Source organism: Colobus angolensis, unplaced genomic scaffold, assembly GCF_000951035.1.
Source record: "Colobus angolensis palliatus isolate OR3802 unplaced genomic scaffold, Cang.pa_1.0 Scaffold231, whole genome shotgun sequence".
Taxonomy (NCBI): Eukaryota; Metazoa; Chordata; class Mammalia; order Primates; family Cercopithecidae; genus Colobus; species Colobus angolensis.
In genome coordinates this window covers 2,106,431-2,123,323 of record NW_012115500.1, presented here as the reverse complement: position 1 = coordinate 2,123,323, position 16,893 = coordinate 2,106,431, and the positions used below count along the sequence as shown (strand labels likewise).

Sequence of the window (16,893 nt, the reverse complement as noted above, 5' to 3'; positions counted from 1 at the left end):
AAGAAATGCAAAGTACAGTGGTGACATTTAGCAATACACAAATGAAAGGTATAAGGATGCCTATGTTTGAAGTAAAAACCTCCTGTGCCTGCCCACCTCACACAAACTCCTGAACTTCTTCAGATTATTCCCAGTTGGAGAGGTCTTTGTTTAACAGGCAAATTTGAACATCTCTGATTATTATATGAGTGGCAATTCAATTATTTTTAATAGATGGGGTTGGGAAGGGGAGGAGTGGTTGGCACCCCATATCTCTAGGGTCTCCTCCTTCCATCTCTAAGTAGTCCAAAAGTACAAGGCAGAAGCAAGTAAGGAAGCATGAAGGTCAAGGTGCCCCTATTAACACAGGACCTTAGCACAATCACATGTCTCAGCCAAAATATAAAATCATCTTTTCATTTAATTTTAGTATTTGTTAAATTCCAAACTTTGAAAATATTCTACATCTTACAAAAGTAGTCTAGGAAGCTTATACCAATACATAAGTAATATTATTGCTTTAACAAACTTGACTATCATTTCCTTATTAAACTCACATCTTCTCACTTTACTTTTAGTCATAGATTTATAAATGCCTTCTACGAACCTGAAAGAACAAATTGACACAGGGATTTGTAATGATTTCCTATATCGTGTGTTTTTAATGTAAATAAATTTCAACTCAATGGTTACTTCGAGGTCCTCATACCTTTCCAGTCCCAGGATTTATTGCCATTCATTGTTTGCACGATTGGGGTCCTTCCAAAATGTTCAGAGTTCTCTGGATGTAACTCTCCATAATTCCAGGAAAATCCAGTGAGGGTCTATGACATAAAATCTCTATTAGGTGTTAGAGAAAAAAATAGCCTCAACATTTGTTACAAGATAGAGGGAGTGGGCTTCAGATGTTCAGAAATGGCTTTCAATCAGGGAATCTCATTCATAAAGAAACTAGATAGATTAAACTTTAGTGTAGTGAATTGTTTTTCTTCCTTCATGCAATCAGAATTCAGCTCATAGCCTCCTACCTTGACAAGATTTTGAGTAATCTCATTCATCATTTCTAGCAAAGTAAAGACAACATCAGTAACTTAGATCATTAGAGTGAATGCACACTGTACACTAGCCCCAAAAGAATTTGACTAAATCAAAAACAACCAAATTGACTTGTATGGAAGAGAACTCAGAACAATAAAATATTAACAATTTACCAACCTACCATTCAGGTATTATGGAAATAAGCCAGCCCAAATCAGTCAAGGAACAGAAATGAAGTCAACTTACTGTGTTTGAATGTCAGAGGGATTTTCAGGTAATAGCTTGTAAAATGAAGGGCACCTTTAAAGTTCGAATGTAAATTTCAACAGGCTAAATCTTTCCTTCAGAGAGTAACAATCTTCAGGAATTCCAAAAGAATCTATTCCTAATAAAATTATAAGCCTCTTTTCTGCAAATGAATTCTGCTATTTCTATCATGTTCAGTTTTCTTTGTTTTTGTTTTCTTACTTCAAAAGTCAGCTTCAAATCTTCTTGTGTAATTAGATGGGATTTAAATTGTAAATACATTATCAGGAAAAGAATTAATATTTAGAGTATCTCCTATGCACTGGGTGCTTCATCACTTAATCCTTATAACACCCCTACAACTATCCGCATTTTATAAATATCCTAACTGAAGCTTGGAGATGTTATGAGATATTCAAATTTACACAGCTTCTAAGTGACGGTTCTGAAGCCATCACTTACACCCATGTGACTCCTAAGCATGCAGTCTTTATGCTAAACAACTCTGATTTTGCTGTAGGACTGTATTATTAATATAATATTACATTTAATATAATTCATTATGTATTTATTGTATATGTTATATAATGTATTCATTCACCTAGCAAAACGATTTGCGATTTCAGTAAGTTTTTCCTGACATCACTTATTATATGAGTCAGGATCAAAGTCGTGTGTCATGCTCAAGTATGACCCATTTGATTTGTTTTGGTGCACCCTAACGCGACAAAACCTTGTCCTGAGTTAGTAATTCCCTGCCAGGGCTAGTATCACTGTCACCATGGAGACAGGCAGCCAGCTGGCTTCTCCTTTGTTTTTTAAATTTTTTTTTGCTTGTGGTCCTACTTTCCCATTGTACCCATTGTGTCCACTGCCTTACAACCATGCCATCAGCCACCTTAGAGAGCAGAATAAAAAGAGATTATAGTTGTGGAGAATTTCTGATATCAACTGCATACTGCACTTTATGCTGCAGAAGCACCAGTTTGTGTGTTTTAATAAATATATCTATTTTGGCATCGAGGCTTTTCTTTTTTTAATTTACCACATACCTTCCACCTGGAATCCCTCCATCTTCCCCATCCTTCCTTACCTGGCAGGCTCCTTTTAGGCTGTTAACTTACTCTCTTTCAAGACTCTTTCTGCAGTATACCCTTTGTATATATGATTTTCCTTCAACACACGATAATGTAATGATCTGTCTAGAGGTCTGTTTCAGCCAGTATATTGGGAACTTCTTGAAGACAGGGTTGGGTTTTAATAATTCTTCAGTGTTTTTATATAGTAAGAATGCAATACAGTTGTTTCAAATAAAATAATAACTTTATGGTTCCTTTAGATAAATCTAAAAATATGGAACAGTATAAATTATGTGAAATTTCCAGGGAAATGATTTTATATATTGTATAATAAGTTCCTCAGTAACTCAACAAGACTATAAAAGACTATAATTATACAGCCACTACTATTCACCGACAGGGTAGTTGACAGGTACTATTCTGACAGGGTAGAAAACAGCTTAGACTCAACAGGCACCATTCTATGAAGATATCGATATATCTTAGTATTTAGAAACAACTGATGTATATTTATGGACACTTGTATTTTAAAAGTTTTGTCATTTAACTAACTCCTTCTTTGTCCTTGTAGGCTTATTTTCAAAGCCACAAAATACTACCCTACCTTAGAATTATTTCAAGAATGGCCCTCTAACAAGGTTGGGGAATAGATCTTTCCAAGCATAAATCCCTTTAACCCACTGAGAAAGTGGAAACTTAGGGTAGAGGCTTCACTCCCCTGTCCCTCGTCAGCTATAGTCATGGACTCCTGATAGATGACCCTTCTGTTAGGCTTAGGCAATCTGAGAGGACCTTTAAGAACTGCAACTTGGGAACCTGCATTGAAATCCAGTTCCACTTATTAGGAGCTAAGTAGCCTAAACTCCAGTTAACCTCAGTTTTAAAAACTATAAAATGAGACTAATATGCACATTCTAAAGAGCTTGTGAAGATTAAATGACTTAATACAGGAAGATCATTTGGATCATTCTTGGCACATAGTAAACACTATATAAATATTAGCTAGGGAAAGATAATGTGGATCAATCATTTTAGTGTTTCCAGCCTTATTTTTTTCTTTGCTAACTAAAAAATAAACTTCCATGTTATATTATGTTTAAGTCAATCTTTACTTTCATAAGGAAAAATTAACAATATTATAAATGGATATTTTTGTAGGCATATGGCCTGTAAGTTATGAAACAGTATGTTTGGCTTCTATACATACTTAAACATGCTCAGTAATTAACCAGTATGGGTGTAACAACTACAAGAACACAATATGATGAACAGAGCTTCATGTGGCATGAGGGCCTAGGCCTGGAATGTGGTGCTTGTGCAACTCTCATTACTTTGCTTGTTAAACCATTTTATACCATCCAGAACTAATTTTGGTGAATTCTAAGAAAGGAAACCTTTCAGTAAGCAGGCAGGTCTGCTGACATTTGATAATATCTAGTTGTCAGTGAGATTTTAGAAGGTACACATGCCCATGTTGCATGTTGATTTCAGGATAAAAAACACACAGCAGAAGTTTATGGAATGAAAAGTAATGACAAAATGTTTTGCATGCAATTTATATGGGATCATATGATAGTTAGCTAATGTTGAGAGTTCATGTCCTGGATGGTATTGGTTAATTAAAGAAATCACTTGGGATAAAGAAGTACTTGGAAATGATTGTGGGTTTTCTTTCTCTCTCTCTCTCTCTCTCTCTTTTTTTCAGTTCATAATAAGCTCAGAGACTTGAGAGAAGCTTTCAAGGTTCTATAAAACTGAATATATTTTCTCTTTGGCTCATTGTTTACTTAACTACAGGTCATTTATTATGGCAGGAAAAAAATGTATCTTTTCAATATGAAAAGGCCTATGAATTTCAACCTTCTTTTATTGCTCATATTATATCATTTGAGAATTTTTAGTTAAATGGAAAAAATAGTGATTTCTTTTATATTAAGATTCCCCCTCAGCTTCTGAGATTTTAGTTTCCATAATTTAATGTGCGTATTAAAAATAAATTGCTTAATTTGAGTACATGTACATTTTCCATTAATGAAGTCCAGTAGATACATTTAACATTGCATATCCATCTATGGAAAATAATATATTCAGAAATGGCTCTGAAGATAACTGAATCTGTGAAGGTATCTTCTTGAAGATCTCACTTAATAATAGCTTTCTTATTGCATAATAATATGATTTATACTTGGCTTGGTATTATGAATTATGCATGTAGGGGACAGATCTAGCTTTTTAGTTGTGGATATTAGATTTGTTAATACTTTTTTTTTTTTTCCAATGCCTACTTCTGCATTGTATGTACAGGACAAAGCCCAGCCATTCCACCTCCATTACCGACAGAACGAGCTTCCAGACCCACCCTGGCATCACCTGCCTTTGAAGGCAAGTACTTTTTTTTTTTCTTAAAGATCTCTATTGTAGGTAAAATAGAATGTAGAGAAACAAGAACAACAAAAATAGTCACAAAGCAACAGCAAAATCCAATGTTTTCTTACATACTTTTAGTATGTCTATAGTCACAAAGCAACAGCAAAATCCAATGTTTTCTTACATACTTTTAGTATGTCTAAACTATAATTTACTTTTCCTAAAATTGCAATTTGCTGTTTTTCAGAAAACCAAAAATTTCCCCTTAAGATCCTATATTGGTGACCCTCAGCTTCCAGAAGGATGCCCACTCCAGTGCTTTGGGAATCAAGCAAAAAAATATATAGGGACAAACAGATAAGGCTATGCCTTGCAACTCTTGCAGTTTTACCACAGCTTGATCAATTTAGTCTCTGAAGAGGCTGCTGCCAGAGTTGCTGGGTTTGAATCTGAGCTCCACCTTTTCCTAGCTTTGTGTGTGTGTGTGTGTATATATATATATATATATATATACACACACACAAACATACACACTCACACACACACAAATATACACTGTTGTATGTATATGTATGTATAGTTTATAAGTACTATACACAATACTACTAATAATTCTTGAAAATATGATGTCTCAAGATCAGTATTGTAATAAATTTTGCTGGAAATTTAAAGTCATTTCTTTAAGTCTTCATTCATTTCTTAAACTTTTATTAAAACCCAAACATGGGATCATTTCAGATATTGTCTAAAATACTGGGGATTCAGAGATGAATAGAAAACAGTTCCTTCTCTGTCAAGACTCAATTTGCCAATATAAAAACACCAGTAATTAAAGCTAAAGCACCATTAAATTTTTACAAGAGTACAAATGGAGGTCTTCCTCAGATCACAGCCACCCTAGAAAGGGGTAGAAACCCCCAGCTTTGTCCCACATTGGAAAGGATCTTCTGTGTGCAATGTGGACACTCCAGCCTGCTTGTTCAAGATCTTCCCACTCAGCTCAACAACTGCCCATTGGCTTTGGCCATCCGTTGAGACTAAGTGATGACACTCATGAGGATTCATCCAGGAAGAGGTTACTCTTGTATGTCACTTACCTGGAGAGTAAACAAGTGATTTAGAAACAACCAGTCCAAAAAAAAAGAAAATAGAAAAAAAATCAGAATTACATTTCTTTTGGCATTTGGACTATAATATGTCATATTACTTAAGAGAATTTGACACAAAACTGACTATCTCACTCACCAAAATGTTCACTGGACAAGACAACACACATAAATGATAGTGTTACCTTAATTTTTCATGGGATTCTAATTCTGTTGTTGTTCCAGATGGACATAAAGCAAGGAATTCAGATTTCCCAACTTGAGGGAGACTTTGATAGTCAGATTATTCAAGTGTTTGGTGCCAAGTTATCTCCTAGCAGAGGCTCATAAAACACCAAGTAGCATATATTTTGCCTAGCAATCTGTCCCTTGGAAAAGGATGTGTCATTTGTTAAGTAGAACTCTTAGGTTCTGTTATTGTATTAAAAGAGCAATGTAATTTGACAGTTCATCTCAGAACCTAGTACTGTGTTGTGGTGAATAAAATAACAAAGTATGAGGACCCCAAGCCTTTGTCAGTGTCTTCTCTGAAAGCTCGGAGCCTGCTAACCCTGAGCAGCTAGAGGAGTCTATATTATCTGGCAATGCTGAGATCATGGGCTTTGTCAGGGCTTGCAGATGTGCTGCCTATGACTTCATTAACATAATTGATTAGGAGCTAGGACATATTTAGTATTAATCAAGCTGTTTTTAGTGAGGCTGATTATGCCAGTCCTCTTGATGCACTATTTTAGTCTGGAACTTCCTTAGAACCAAGTTGCAAAAAAAAAAAAAAGTAAAAAACACACACAAAAAACAAAAATAAAACGCTTTATGTAAAAAGGAGGAACTTTCATCTGGCACTAAAGTGTGCTATTATACGTGAGGAATACAATTATAACAGGTCAGAATGTAGGAGCATGTACATATTTCAATTTTAATGTTTTTAAAAAGTAGAGCTCATGTAGAGACTAGATTATCAAATTTGTTCACGGGAGACTAGAAACAAATAAAACTTCATTAGTAGAAATCTAAAAAAAAAATGTGGCTCTCTTTATGGGTAAAAGAATACTACAAATCTGTAAAGCCAATACTACACATCTGTAAAGCCCGGAAAAGCCTTCTTTGTGCTTTCATAGCACTTAAGAAACAAAACTTCCACAGCACTTACTTTGTTCAGGGAAGTATCTGTGTACTTCTTCTCTCAGTCCACTTATTTAGTGCCTTGAAATTGCTCTTGCTTTTCTTGGATTTCCATTTTTTCCCCACATTGCATACTTTGTCTGTCATAATGAAGTTTTTATTACTTTGAATTTTTTGATACAAAAGGATGAATTATATATTAAATCATTTATTTCCTTTGACTCTTATTTTATGTTTTAGAATTTCTTTGGCCAGGAAAAATTGGCTACAATACGTTTTGGAAAGATCTTATGTAATAACCACTTCACATAATCATTCTGGTCATTGTTGTCAATTTGTATTTAATTATGGATATAACTGAAACTAATTTGAAATGAACCTATTGTAAATATAATGTTAATTCTCATCTTTTAAACAATTTTGAATTTCCATGTCTATTGAGAGCTCTTACTAGGGCTGAAATGCCTACAAGTTCAAAGGGTTATCCACTTCTTTCACAAATGGAGCTGACTTATGTGAGTTTTTTCCTCCAATCAAATGGTATCTTATAATATTAACATGATAGGTGATTTTAGCTCTTAGCATGAAGGTCCTTTATCGTCAAATGTTTTTCAGCATTCCTGCTAATCTCTTACCCCAAGAACTGTATTTCTCAGACTCTTCAGTGGTTAAACAGAACAACTTCAGGCAATGTTGCCCACCTTCTTCACAATTACCAAGGAAGGCAGAAAAGCTGTTTTTTTTTTTTTGAGACGGAGTCTCGCTCTGTCGCCCAGGCTGGAGTACAGTGGCCGGATCTCAGCTCACTGCAAGCCCCGCCTCCCGGGTTCACGCCATTCTCCTGCCTCAGCTTCCCGAGTAGCTGGGACTACAGGCGCCCGTCACCTCGCACCTCGCCCGGCTCGTTTTTTGTATTTTTTAGTAGAGACGGGGTTTCACTATGTTAGCCAGGATGGTCTCGATCTCCTGACCTCGTGATCTGCCCGTCTCGGCCTCCCAAAGTGCTGGGATTACAGGCTTGAGCCACCGCGCCCGGCCAAGCTGTTTCATAAAATCCTTATAATAAGCAAAATTACCATATATGATTCCATTCATCTTTAATCAACAATACTAGATAATGTCTTTCCCACTACTTTCACCTGCATGTAATTTTTGGGCATTTAGCATAAAATTACCAGGACTCCTCTGTTGTGACAAAGATTTGGAAGGAAGAAGTTATACTTAAAATTACTTTTAATATTCCATTAAATAGCTGTAGTTTACATGAATGAAGTCAAATAGAGAAAGGTCAATTACTATCAAGTACCCTATATCTTGTTGAATAAATATATAACTAATAATTAGTCTTGCAATTATAAATAATATTATAAATGCTATCACTTGTATGTGAACAGGAGAACTCTAGAGGGAAGACCAGAGTCTGCCCAATCTCAACTTTGTTACTAATGAGTTGTACGGTCTTTGATAGATCAGTTGACTTCTTAGGACCTCAATTTCTTCACCTATGAACCAAACTTAAATAGTCTCTGAAGTCCCTCTATGCTTTTATACCCAAATATTTCACACCTGATTTTTTCAGACTGGTAGATTGGTAATAAATTGCCATAAGTACAGAGTGAACCCTACATAGCTTTGCCTAGAGGTTAAATAGCAACTATAGATATGATAGAGATGTCACACTTTTTGGGACGATGGATAATCCTATGAAGCATTATTTACTGAAACACAAAAATAAGTTACAGATATCATAAAGGCTGTAAAAGTTAGGAGGAGGATGAGATATAAATGAGGCCAGGTTATGAAGTAAAACTGCAAATCTTTCATTGAGCCATAAAGACTAAGTTAGTTGAATTGCATAGATACAGAGGAGAAAGGAGCATTATATAAAATTTATTATAAGATAATTTTTTACCACAGGATGCATCTGAAGACAATATTCTACAGGAGCTAGTAAGGTTTTATTTACAATTCTATTAAACCAAGAACTTTATTACCTTAGCTCCTCAGTGAGATATATCCTGAGAAGTAAAAAATAAAATAAAATAATAAAATAGAAATTTGTCCTCAATTTTTATTTCATTAACTCTATGACATAATAGATTTTATTGAACTTCAGGTCAATATAATATTTTTTCTTTGTTTTGTGGAGAAATAAAATCATATCTTTTGGTGGTTTTTAATAGGATTGGCCTTTAGTTATAAATTATGATAAAATATATAAACCAAACTACTTTTACTACCTATTTAACTTAGAGAGTTGCTAATAACAATATAGCACATTTTCTGGCACAGTTAGGTACTCAACCATTGGTTGCTATTAATTTTTTTTATATCAGGACATTTCTTAACCATATAAAAAACATTAATTTTATGGTAGTTCTTTATTGGTATCCATAGAAGCTGGTAAGGTGTTGCTTTCATGACATTGGTCAGTATACATAAAACTCTAATATAACTTTTCAATACAGGACTGGAACTGTATCTTGGAGGGCTTTGTATACACAGCTAAAGCTTTTACATGTCCTTATAGATTGTGTGGTACTGCTTAAGCAATTGAGCAGAGAGTAGTATGATTAAATTTGTCTTTAAGATTATGTGTCGACTATAGAAAGGATGAATTGGTGAGGGGTGAACTTAAGAGTTGGGAGTATAAGACAAATTTAGGAGAAAACTGCCCATGGGAAAACTTCCGCTACTATTCTTTTTAAACAATCACATTTTACTCTCAAAACAACTGCAAGCAGTGAACATGATTTATGTCATTTTACAGAGAAGATCGGAGAAATCAAGTAAATTGCCTAAGATAACACAGCTCTAAATATGGTATAACTGTAATTGGAAGCTAGGTGTCTCCTACCAAGGCTCAGTCTATTTCCATTATCCTAAAATGGCAATTAAGTGTTAGAGCTGAATATAATTGTTAAAGTTTTTATCTGATTTGGTTAATTGAATGGCATTAAGAATAAGAACAGGTTTTGAGAGATAATAATGAATTAAGTTTGGGGCTTGCTGGGTGTATTGAGGTCCCTAGAGCACTTACATGAGTGATTAAGAGAGTTAATGACTATATTATTTTTAAAGGTTTGCAGGGTTATGGTGGAGCACCCCAGAGCTAGCCAAAGTAGGAAGCCTTTATCACTCCTATGCCTGAAGAGGCAAGAGAATAGAATGGTTAGAATGGTTTAGACGTCCAGAAGGCTTTATAGCTTTAGGGAAAGATATCCAATCAGAACATCTGAAGGTAGTATCCTTCAGCAGGGGGCCACAACCACCAACAAACACTTTGCAAAATGAAGTATGTAAAATTCTCAGTGAGCCTTGGAGGAAACTAGAGAATAAATGCCCAGATCTCTCTCTGTGTCTTACTCTATTATCTCTTGATGTTGCTCTCATAGGCCAAAACAGCCCACACTCAGAGGACATGGGGCTTGATTAATGTAACCTATAAGGGTCAGGGTAGAGATGGGACCTGGAGAGAACATGGAGACTACCACGTGTCAGGCAGGATGTTGAGCTTGATCCACACAAGTGGTAATCTGCAGTGGACAACTGAATATATAAGTCAGGAGTTTACAAATGAGGGAGATATAGATATTGAAGTCATGAGTTAGCCCTGGCACAGCATTTCTTGGAGTATGTTATGAGAAACTCTAGTTCTATGATATTATTTGTTAAAAAGTATTTTCATGACAAAATAACTTTTGGGCAGCTTAATATGTTGTAGTTTATCTTTTGCATTCACAATGCACACACATGTATCAAAGGATCCAAAAATTCTGTATATTAAGGAAGTCTGTTTAACTTTTTTAAACCCAGTGTTCCCATGTTTGTTTGTTTGTTTGTTTGTTTAATCACAGAAATATTTCTGTTTCTGGTAATACTCAACAATTTCCTAAGGAGCAAATGATCTCAAAAACACTGTTGTACAAAGGTTAGTTTCAAATATAACTAAAGAGTAGGTCAGCCATGAATCTGAAGTTGTCTAGAACACAGCATAGACCCAAGAAAGGAAATGTAGAACACATTGATTTAGTCAACATTCTCCAGAGAAACAAAACCAATAGGAGATATCTATCTCACTATCTATCTATTGAGAAAATATTGTTTATTTTAAAGGATTGACTGATGCAGCTGCAGGGGCTAGTAAGTCCAAAATCTGAAGGGCATGCAGGCAGGCTGAAGACCCAGGGAATAGTTTATTTTGCAGTCTTGAGTCTGAAGGCAGTCTGAAAGAAGCCTTTCTTCCTCCTTGGGGAACTTCAGTCCGTTCTCTTTAAGTCCTTCAGCTGATTAGACAAAGCCCATCCCACATTACAGAGGGTAATCTGCTTTATTCAAAGTCTACGATTTAAATGTGAATTACATCTAAAAACTACCTTCATAGAAACGTCTAGACTTATCTTTGATGAAGTAAGTGTTACCAAAGCCTAGCCAAATTGATGCGTAAATTTATCACAAATGTCATTAGAATACAAACTGATAAAGCCAAGGATGAGAGAATATGAAAGAGAAAAGGAAGAGGCCCCAGTGCTCCAGAGAGATGGATAACACAAAGAGTGGCCAGGAAAAGTTAGATCTGTCAATAAGAAAATTATGCTCATCTACTCTTGACTCTAAATTTTCTCTCTGCTACATATAAATGAGGATGCAGTAGTCATGAGTTTGAACTAAAGGGTCAACTGTAAGATTTTTATTAGTTCCCTTAATCTCTGAAACACTGGGTTTCCTCATCTGCCAGATGATATTTACTAGTAGGATTTGGTAGTGCTTTCAGAAGAAAAAAGAATTTTGGAGAGAAAGCTGTGATGGGGGAAGCTTGGGGAACTAGATTAAGAATGGGATCTTTACAGTATTTTGTTTTAGGTCATATGATGTTGACAATTTGAGAGATTTCAATAAAGATCTAAACATATCTTCAATTTTTTTATTTGAATTTTAGACTCTTGTTTTTTATTTTTTTAATTGAAACACTGTACTAGGGCTTGGCCTGAGGTGACATAGGCATATTTGAGTTAGTATGTTCGAACAAGTATAATTCAGCTTAGTGTTGTGGAAAAGTAGGTAAGTATTAATAACTGTTGAGTAAATTTTCTTAAAAAACACAAAAACTAATAGGTGGCAAAGCATCCCCCCCCCCAAAAAAGGAAAATGAAAAGGGAAAGAAATGAGAGCTCCTCATGAATTATGAGCTATACATTTTAGTAGACAAGAAACTTCTATCTCTAAACTTACAACTTTCTTCTTTTGTTATATTGGTTTTGATTTCCTTTTATCGATTATTAAAAAAGACCTTTTGTGAAAACAATTAACTTTTTCTCACTGTCGTATCCATAAGAGGAAGTAGTTTTGTTTTTCTTACCCTCTACATCTGCCAAGATAGCTAGGGGCATCTGTCTGTCTTGACTCTTCAGTAGCAACAGATATTTACTCTGAAGACCAGAATGTTGCCCATGATGTGGGAAACAGGAAAAGGGCCTTCTGTTCGGATCAGGGCCAGTTTCGTGCCTCCAGCCCTTTCCTAACTGTTAACGCTAGTATAAAACAAATGGGTTTTCACCTGCATTTTGACCTGTAAAAGACCAAAGAAGAAGTCAAGGATGACACAGTTTGTGAATTTGAGCAAATGTGATCTAATTGCTTTCTTATAATGGAATTCTGAAACTTTCCTGTGTCAGCACATTTTCTCATGAAACATTTTATAGAAAAGAATGTTTCCTCCAATGCTCTTGCTTCCAAGTACCAATTTTTCCTTATAAAACATTTGTTTGCTATCTGGTCTGTTCGACGTAAATATTTCTTCCTATTGTACCAGTTTGTTACAATTCCAAATGGCATCATCCTTTCCCTCTCTAGAATGAGTGAGAAAAGTGGCTGCCTCTTCAAGACCAAGTGTATTTTACATAGATGGAGTAAAGAGTCTTAGAAATTGCTCATTTAATAAAGGATAAGGAATGCTGTAATCCCAACATTTTGGAAGGCCAGGGTGGGTGGATCACTTCAGCTCTGGAGTTAGAGATCAGCCTGGGCAACATGGCGAAACCCCATCTCTACAAAAAATATAAAAATTAGCTGGACATGGTGGTGTATGCCTATAGTCCCAGCTACTCAGTAGGATGATGTGGAAGGATCGCTTGGACCTGGGAAACAGAGGTCGCAGCGAGCCAAGATCCCATGACTGCAGTCTAGCCTAGGTAACAAAGTGAGGCCCTGTCTCAAAAAAAAGAAAAAAAGGGCTGCTTCAATTAAATGAGAATTTTATATTAAAAAGTTTTTAATTTACTAGAATAAATTTTCTATTAAGAAGTAGAAGACGTAATGTGTTACTAGTTTGTTTTAATCCATAAAAGATGGTAAAATGTATGTAGTGTATCAGTTCAAATAAGCCTGAATTCAGCATATTCAGATGATTACAACTTAAAAAGCTGTAGTCTTTACATGGGCACTTGCTTCTATTTTAAGAACTGATCTCCATTAGGCACAATTTTAAAAATTGAAAGGCTTCATTTGAAAATCGGACTTATATATGTGTCCCATATACTAGTAATTTTTTATTTTAAAGTCAAATCATATTTTAAAATAGCTATTGGGTCTTACTAATTTATTTAATAAATCAAGTCCAAAACTGTTATAAAAATAGCAGTATCTTTGAAATACTACTTTAAGGAAATGTATGTTTTGCTTTTGAGTTGCAACCAACTTTTTCTTGTACTAATAATTTAGTCATGAAAAGAAAAAGCTCAATTTTCTAATGTTTCTAGGCATCCTTGACATTTTAAACGTAATGAAATATTCTTGCAATCCATTTCCAATTACAGAAAAATGTAGAAAAACATATAGACAAAATATGGAAAAAGTAAATTTATGTAAATAACATGATATTGTAAATGAAAAGTTGTTAGAAAAGAAACTTATATTTATGTTTTCTTTACTATTTCTACAAGACACTTTGGGAAAGCTTACAATAAAACATCTTGAGTAAGCAGGGATTCTGCATAAAAATTTTAAAACGTTTTTAAGAATTTTCAAATGTCAGCAACACCAAACAAACAAACAAAAGCAATTGTAATTTATGGAGTTATCTAAAGAGACAAGTGCATGTGAATTGAGCTTCTTCTCTGAGTCCAAATCAATAAACTTTGAGCATTTGCCTTCTGAAATGCAAAAGCACTGAGTGGAAAAATAAAATATAGCATCTCCCTTTCCTTCTGCCATCTCGCTCCTCTTTCCTTCTGTTTCTCTAACACAGACACAGACACACACACACACACACACAAACACACACAGTGGTTGCCTTTTTTGTTTCACAGAAAGTGAGAAAGAACAGATGTGGCACCCCTCAGCTATATAAACACAACCCATTTTAAATAAATGCAATCACTCATGTAAAAAGCTTTATCATTTTCAAAAGGTTTGGGAGGAATCTACCTTATCCATTTTAAATGCTAAGTTTCATTAATTTGAAATGTATTAAATAATCTTGCTCATTGCATTTCCTTTTGCATACTAAATTCAGAAACAGGGGAAAAAAATCATGAAGTCAAAGAACTTTTGTTGTGAGACAGCTGAAAGGTAAGTTGGCATAGATGAGGTAAAAAGTGGCACTTCTTTTCTGCCCATGACTCAATCAGCTTGAAAGTTTTTCAGAGAGTATATCTATCTCAAGCTTCATTATCCGTGTTGCAGGAGAGAAACAGGGTTTGTGATCATCTTTAAATTTAAGTATTTGTTCTGTCACTTACATCAGCATTCCCCAACCTTTTTGGCACCAGGACCCTGGTTCCCGGAAGACAGTTTTCCCATGGACAGGGGTGAGGGGAGAGATGGTTTCAGGATGAAACTGTTCCACTTCAGATCATCAGGCATTAGATTCTCATAAGGAGTGCACAACCTAGATCCCTTGCATGTGCAGCTCACAAGAGGATTTACTCTCCTGTGAGAATCTAATGCAACTGCTGATCTGACGGGAGGTGAAACTCAGGCAGCAATGCTCACGTGCACTCTGCTCACCTCCTGCTGTGCACCCTAGTTCCTAACATGGCACTGACCAATACTGGCTTGCAGCACAGGGGTTGGGGACCCCTGACTTATATGACCTGTGAAGTTGGCCACGTTAGTCATCTTTCCTGAACGCATTTCCTCACAGGTTATAAGATGTGTAGACTTTTACCTGCAAATGAAGTATATTCTAATGCATATAAGATCATGTGCTTTATTCTATAAATTCTTATCATCTTGAAATTACTGCAGTTCCAACCCAAACTAAAATGTATTTTTTTACCTTGTTTGACCATACAAAATAAAGTGATTATTAAAATCCTTTCATCACACCTTTTTGAAGCTTAAAGGGAAAAATGTAGTATGATATCTTTTTTTAAAATTTTTCCATCAGTTATTGGGATACAGGTGGTAATTGGTTACATTAGTAAATTCTTTAGTGGTGATTTGTGAGATTTTGGTGTGTGCATCACCCAAGAAGTATACACTGCACCGTATTTGTAGTCTTTAATCCCTCGTCCCCCTCCTACTCTTCCCCCAAGTCCGCAAATTTCGTTGTATCATTCTTATGTCTTTGTGTCCTTATAGCTCAGCTCCCACATATCAGTGAGAACACAGGATGCTTGGTTTCCCATTCCTGAGTTACTTCACTTAGAATAATAGTCTGCAGTCTCATCCAGGTCACTGCAAATGCTGTTAATTCATTCCTTTTTATGGCTGAGTAGTATTCCATTATACACACACACACACACACACGATACTTTCTTTATCTACTCATTGAGTGATGGGCATTTGGGTTGGTTTCACGATTTTGTAATTGTGAATTGCGCTTCTATAAACATGCGTCTTCAAATACCTTTTTCAAATAATGGCTTCTTTTCCTTTGGGTAGATACTCAGTAGTGGGATTGCTGGATCAAATGGTAGTTCTATTTTTGGTTCTTTAAAGAACCTCCACACTATTTTCCATACTGGTTGTACTAGTTTACATCCCCACCAGCAGTGTAGAAGTGTTCCCCAATCACCACATACATGCCAAAATCTACTGTTTTTTGATTTTTCTTTTTTATTATGGCCATTCTTGAGGGGGGAAGGTGGTATCGCATTGTGGTTTTGATTTGCATTTCCTTGATCATTAGTGATGCTGAGCATTTTTTCATATTTTTGTTGGCCATTCATATATCTTCTTTTGAGAATTGTCTATTTTGTCCATAGTCCACTTTTTGATGAGATTGTCTGTTTTTTTTTATTTTTTCTTACTGTCTTGTTTGAGTTTGTTGTAGATTCTGGATATTAGTCCTTTGTCAGATGTATAGATTGTGAAGATTTTCTCCGACTCTGTGGGTTGTCTGTTTACTCTACCAGTTATTTCTTTTGCTATGCAAAAGCTCTTTAGTTTAATTAAGTCCCAACTATTTATCTTTGTTTTTATTGCATTTACTTTTGGGTTATTGGTCCTGAAATCCTTGCCTAAGTCACTGTCTAGAAGGGTTTTTCCAATGTTTTCTTCTAGAATTTTTATAGTTTCAGGTCTTACGTTTAAGTCCTTTATACATCTTGAGTTGATTTCTGTATAAGGTGAGAGATGAGGATCCAGTTTTGTTCTCCTGCATGTGGCTAGCCAATTATCCCAGCATCATTTGTTGAAATAGGTGTCCTTTCCCCACTTTATGTTTTTGTTTGCTTTGTTGAAGATCAGTTGGCTGTAAGTATTTGAGTTTATTTCTGGGTTCTCTATTTTGTTCCATTGATCTATGTGCCTATTTTTATAACAGTACCATGCTGTTTTGGTGACTATGGACTCATAGTATAGTTCAAAATCAGGTAGTGTGATGGCTCCAGATTTGTTCTTTTTGCTTAGTCTTGCTTTGGCTATATGGGCTCTTTTATGGTTCCATATGAATTTTAGAATTGTTTTTTCTAACTCTATGAAGAATTCTGGTGGTATTTTGATGGGGATTG

General features: G+C 35.3%; 1 protein-coding gene and 1 long non-coding RNA gene across 3 annotated transcripts in view; one reads left to right on the top strand and one right to left on the bottom strand.

Annotated features, from left to right (window-relative positions):
* Positions 1–16,893, top strand: part of TRDN (triadin) — a 420,523-nt gene that overhangs the window by 157,684 nt on the left and 245,946 nt on the right. For both annotated transcript variants that reach the window (XM_011944454.1, XM_011944455.1), the window contains exon 10: positions 4,647–4,724. In XM_011944454.1, the coding sequence (XP_011799844.1) occupies positions 4,647–4,724 (78 nt within the window). The remainder of the gene's footprint in view (positions 1–4,646; positions 4,725–16,893) is intronic.
* Positions 1–16,893, bottom strand: part of LOC105513559 — a 28,617-nt gene that overhangs the window by 2,113 nt on the left and 9,611 nt on the right. Inside the window, exon 2 of the long non-coding RNA XR_001002046.1 lies at positions 689–803. This is a non-coding gene — a long non-coding RNA (uncharacterized LOC105513559). The remainder of the gene's footprint in view (positions 1–688; positions 804–16,893) is intronic.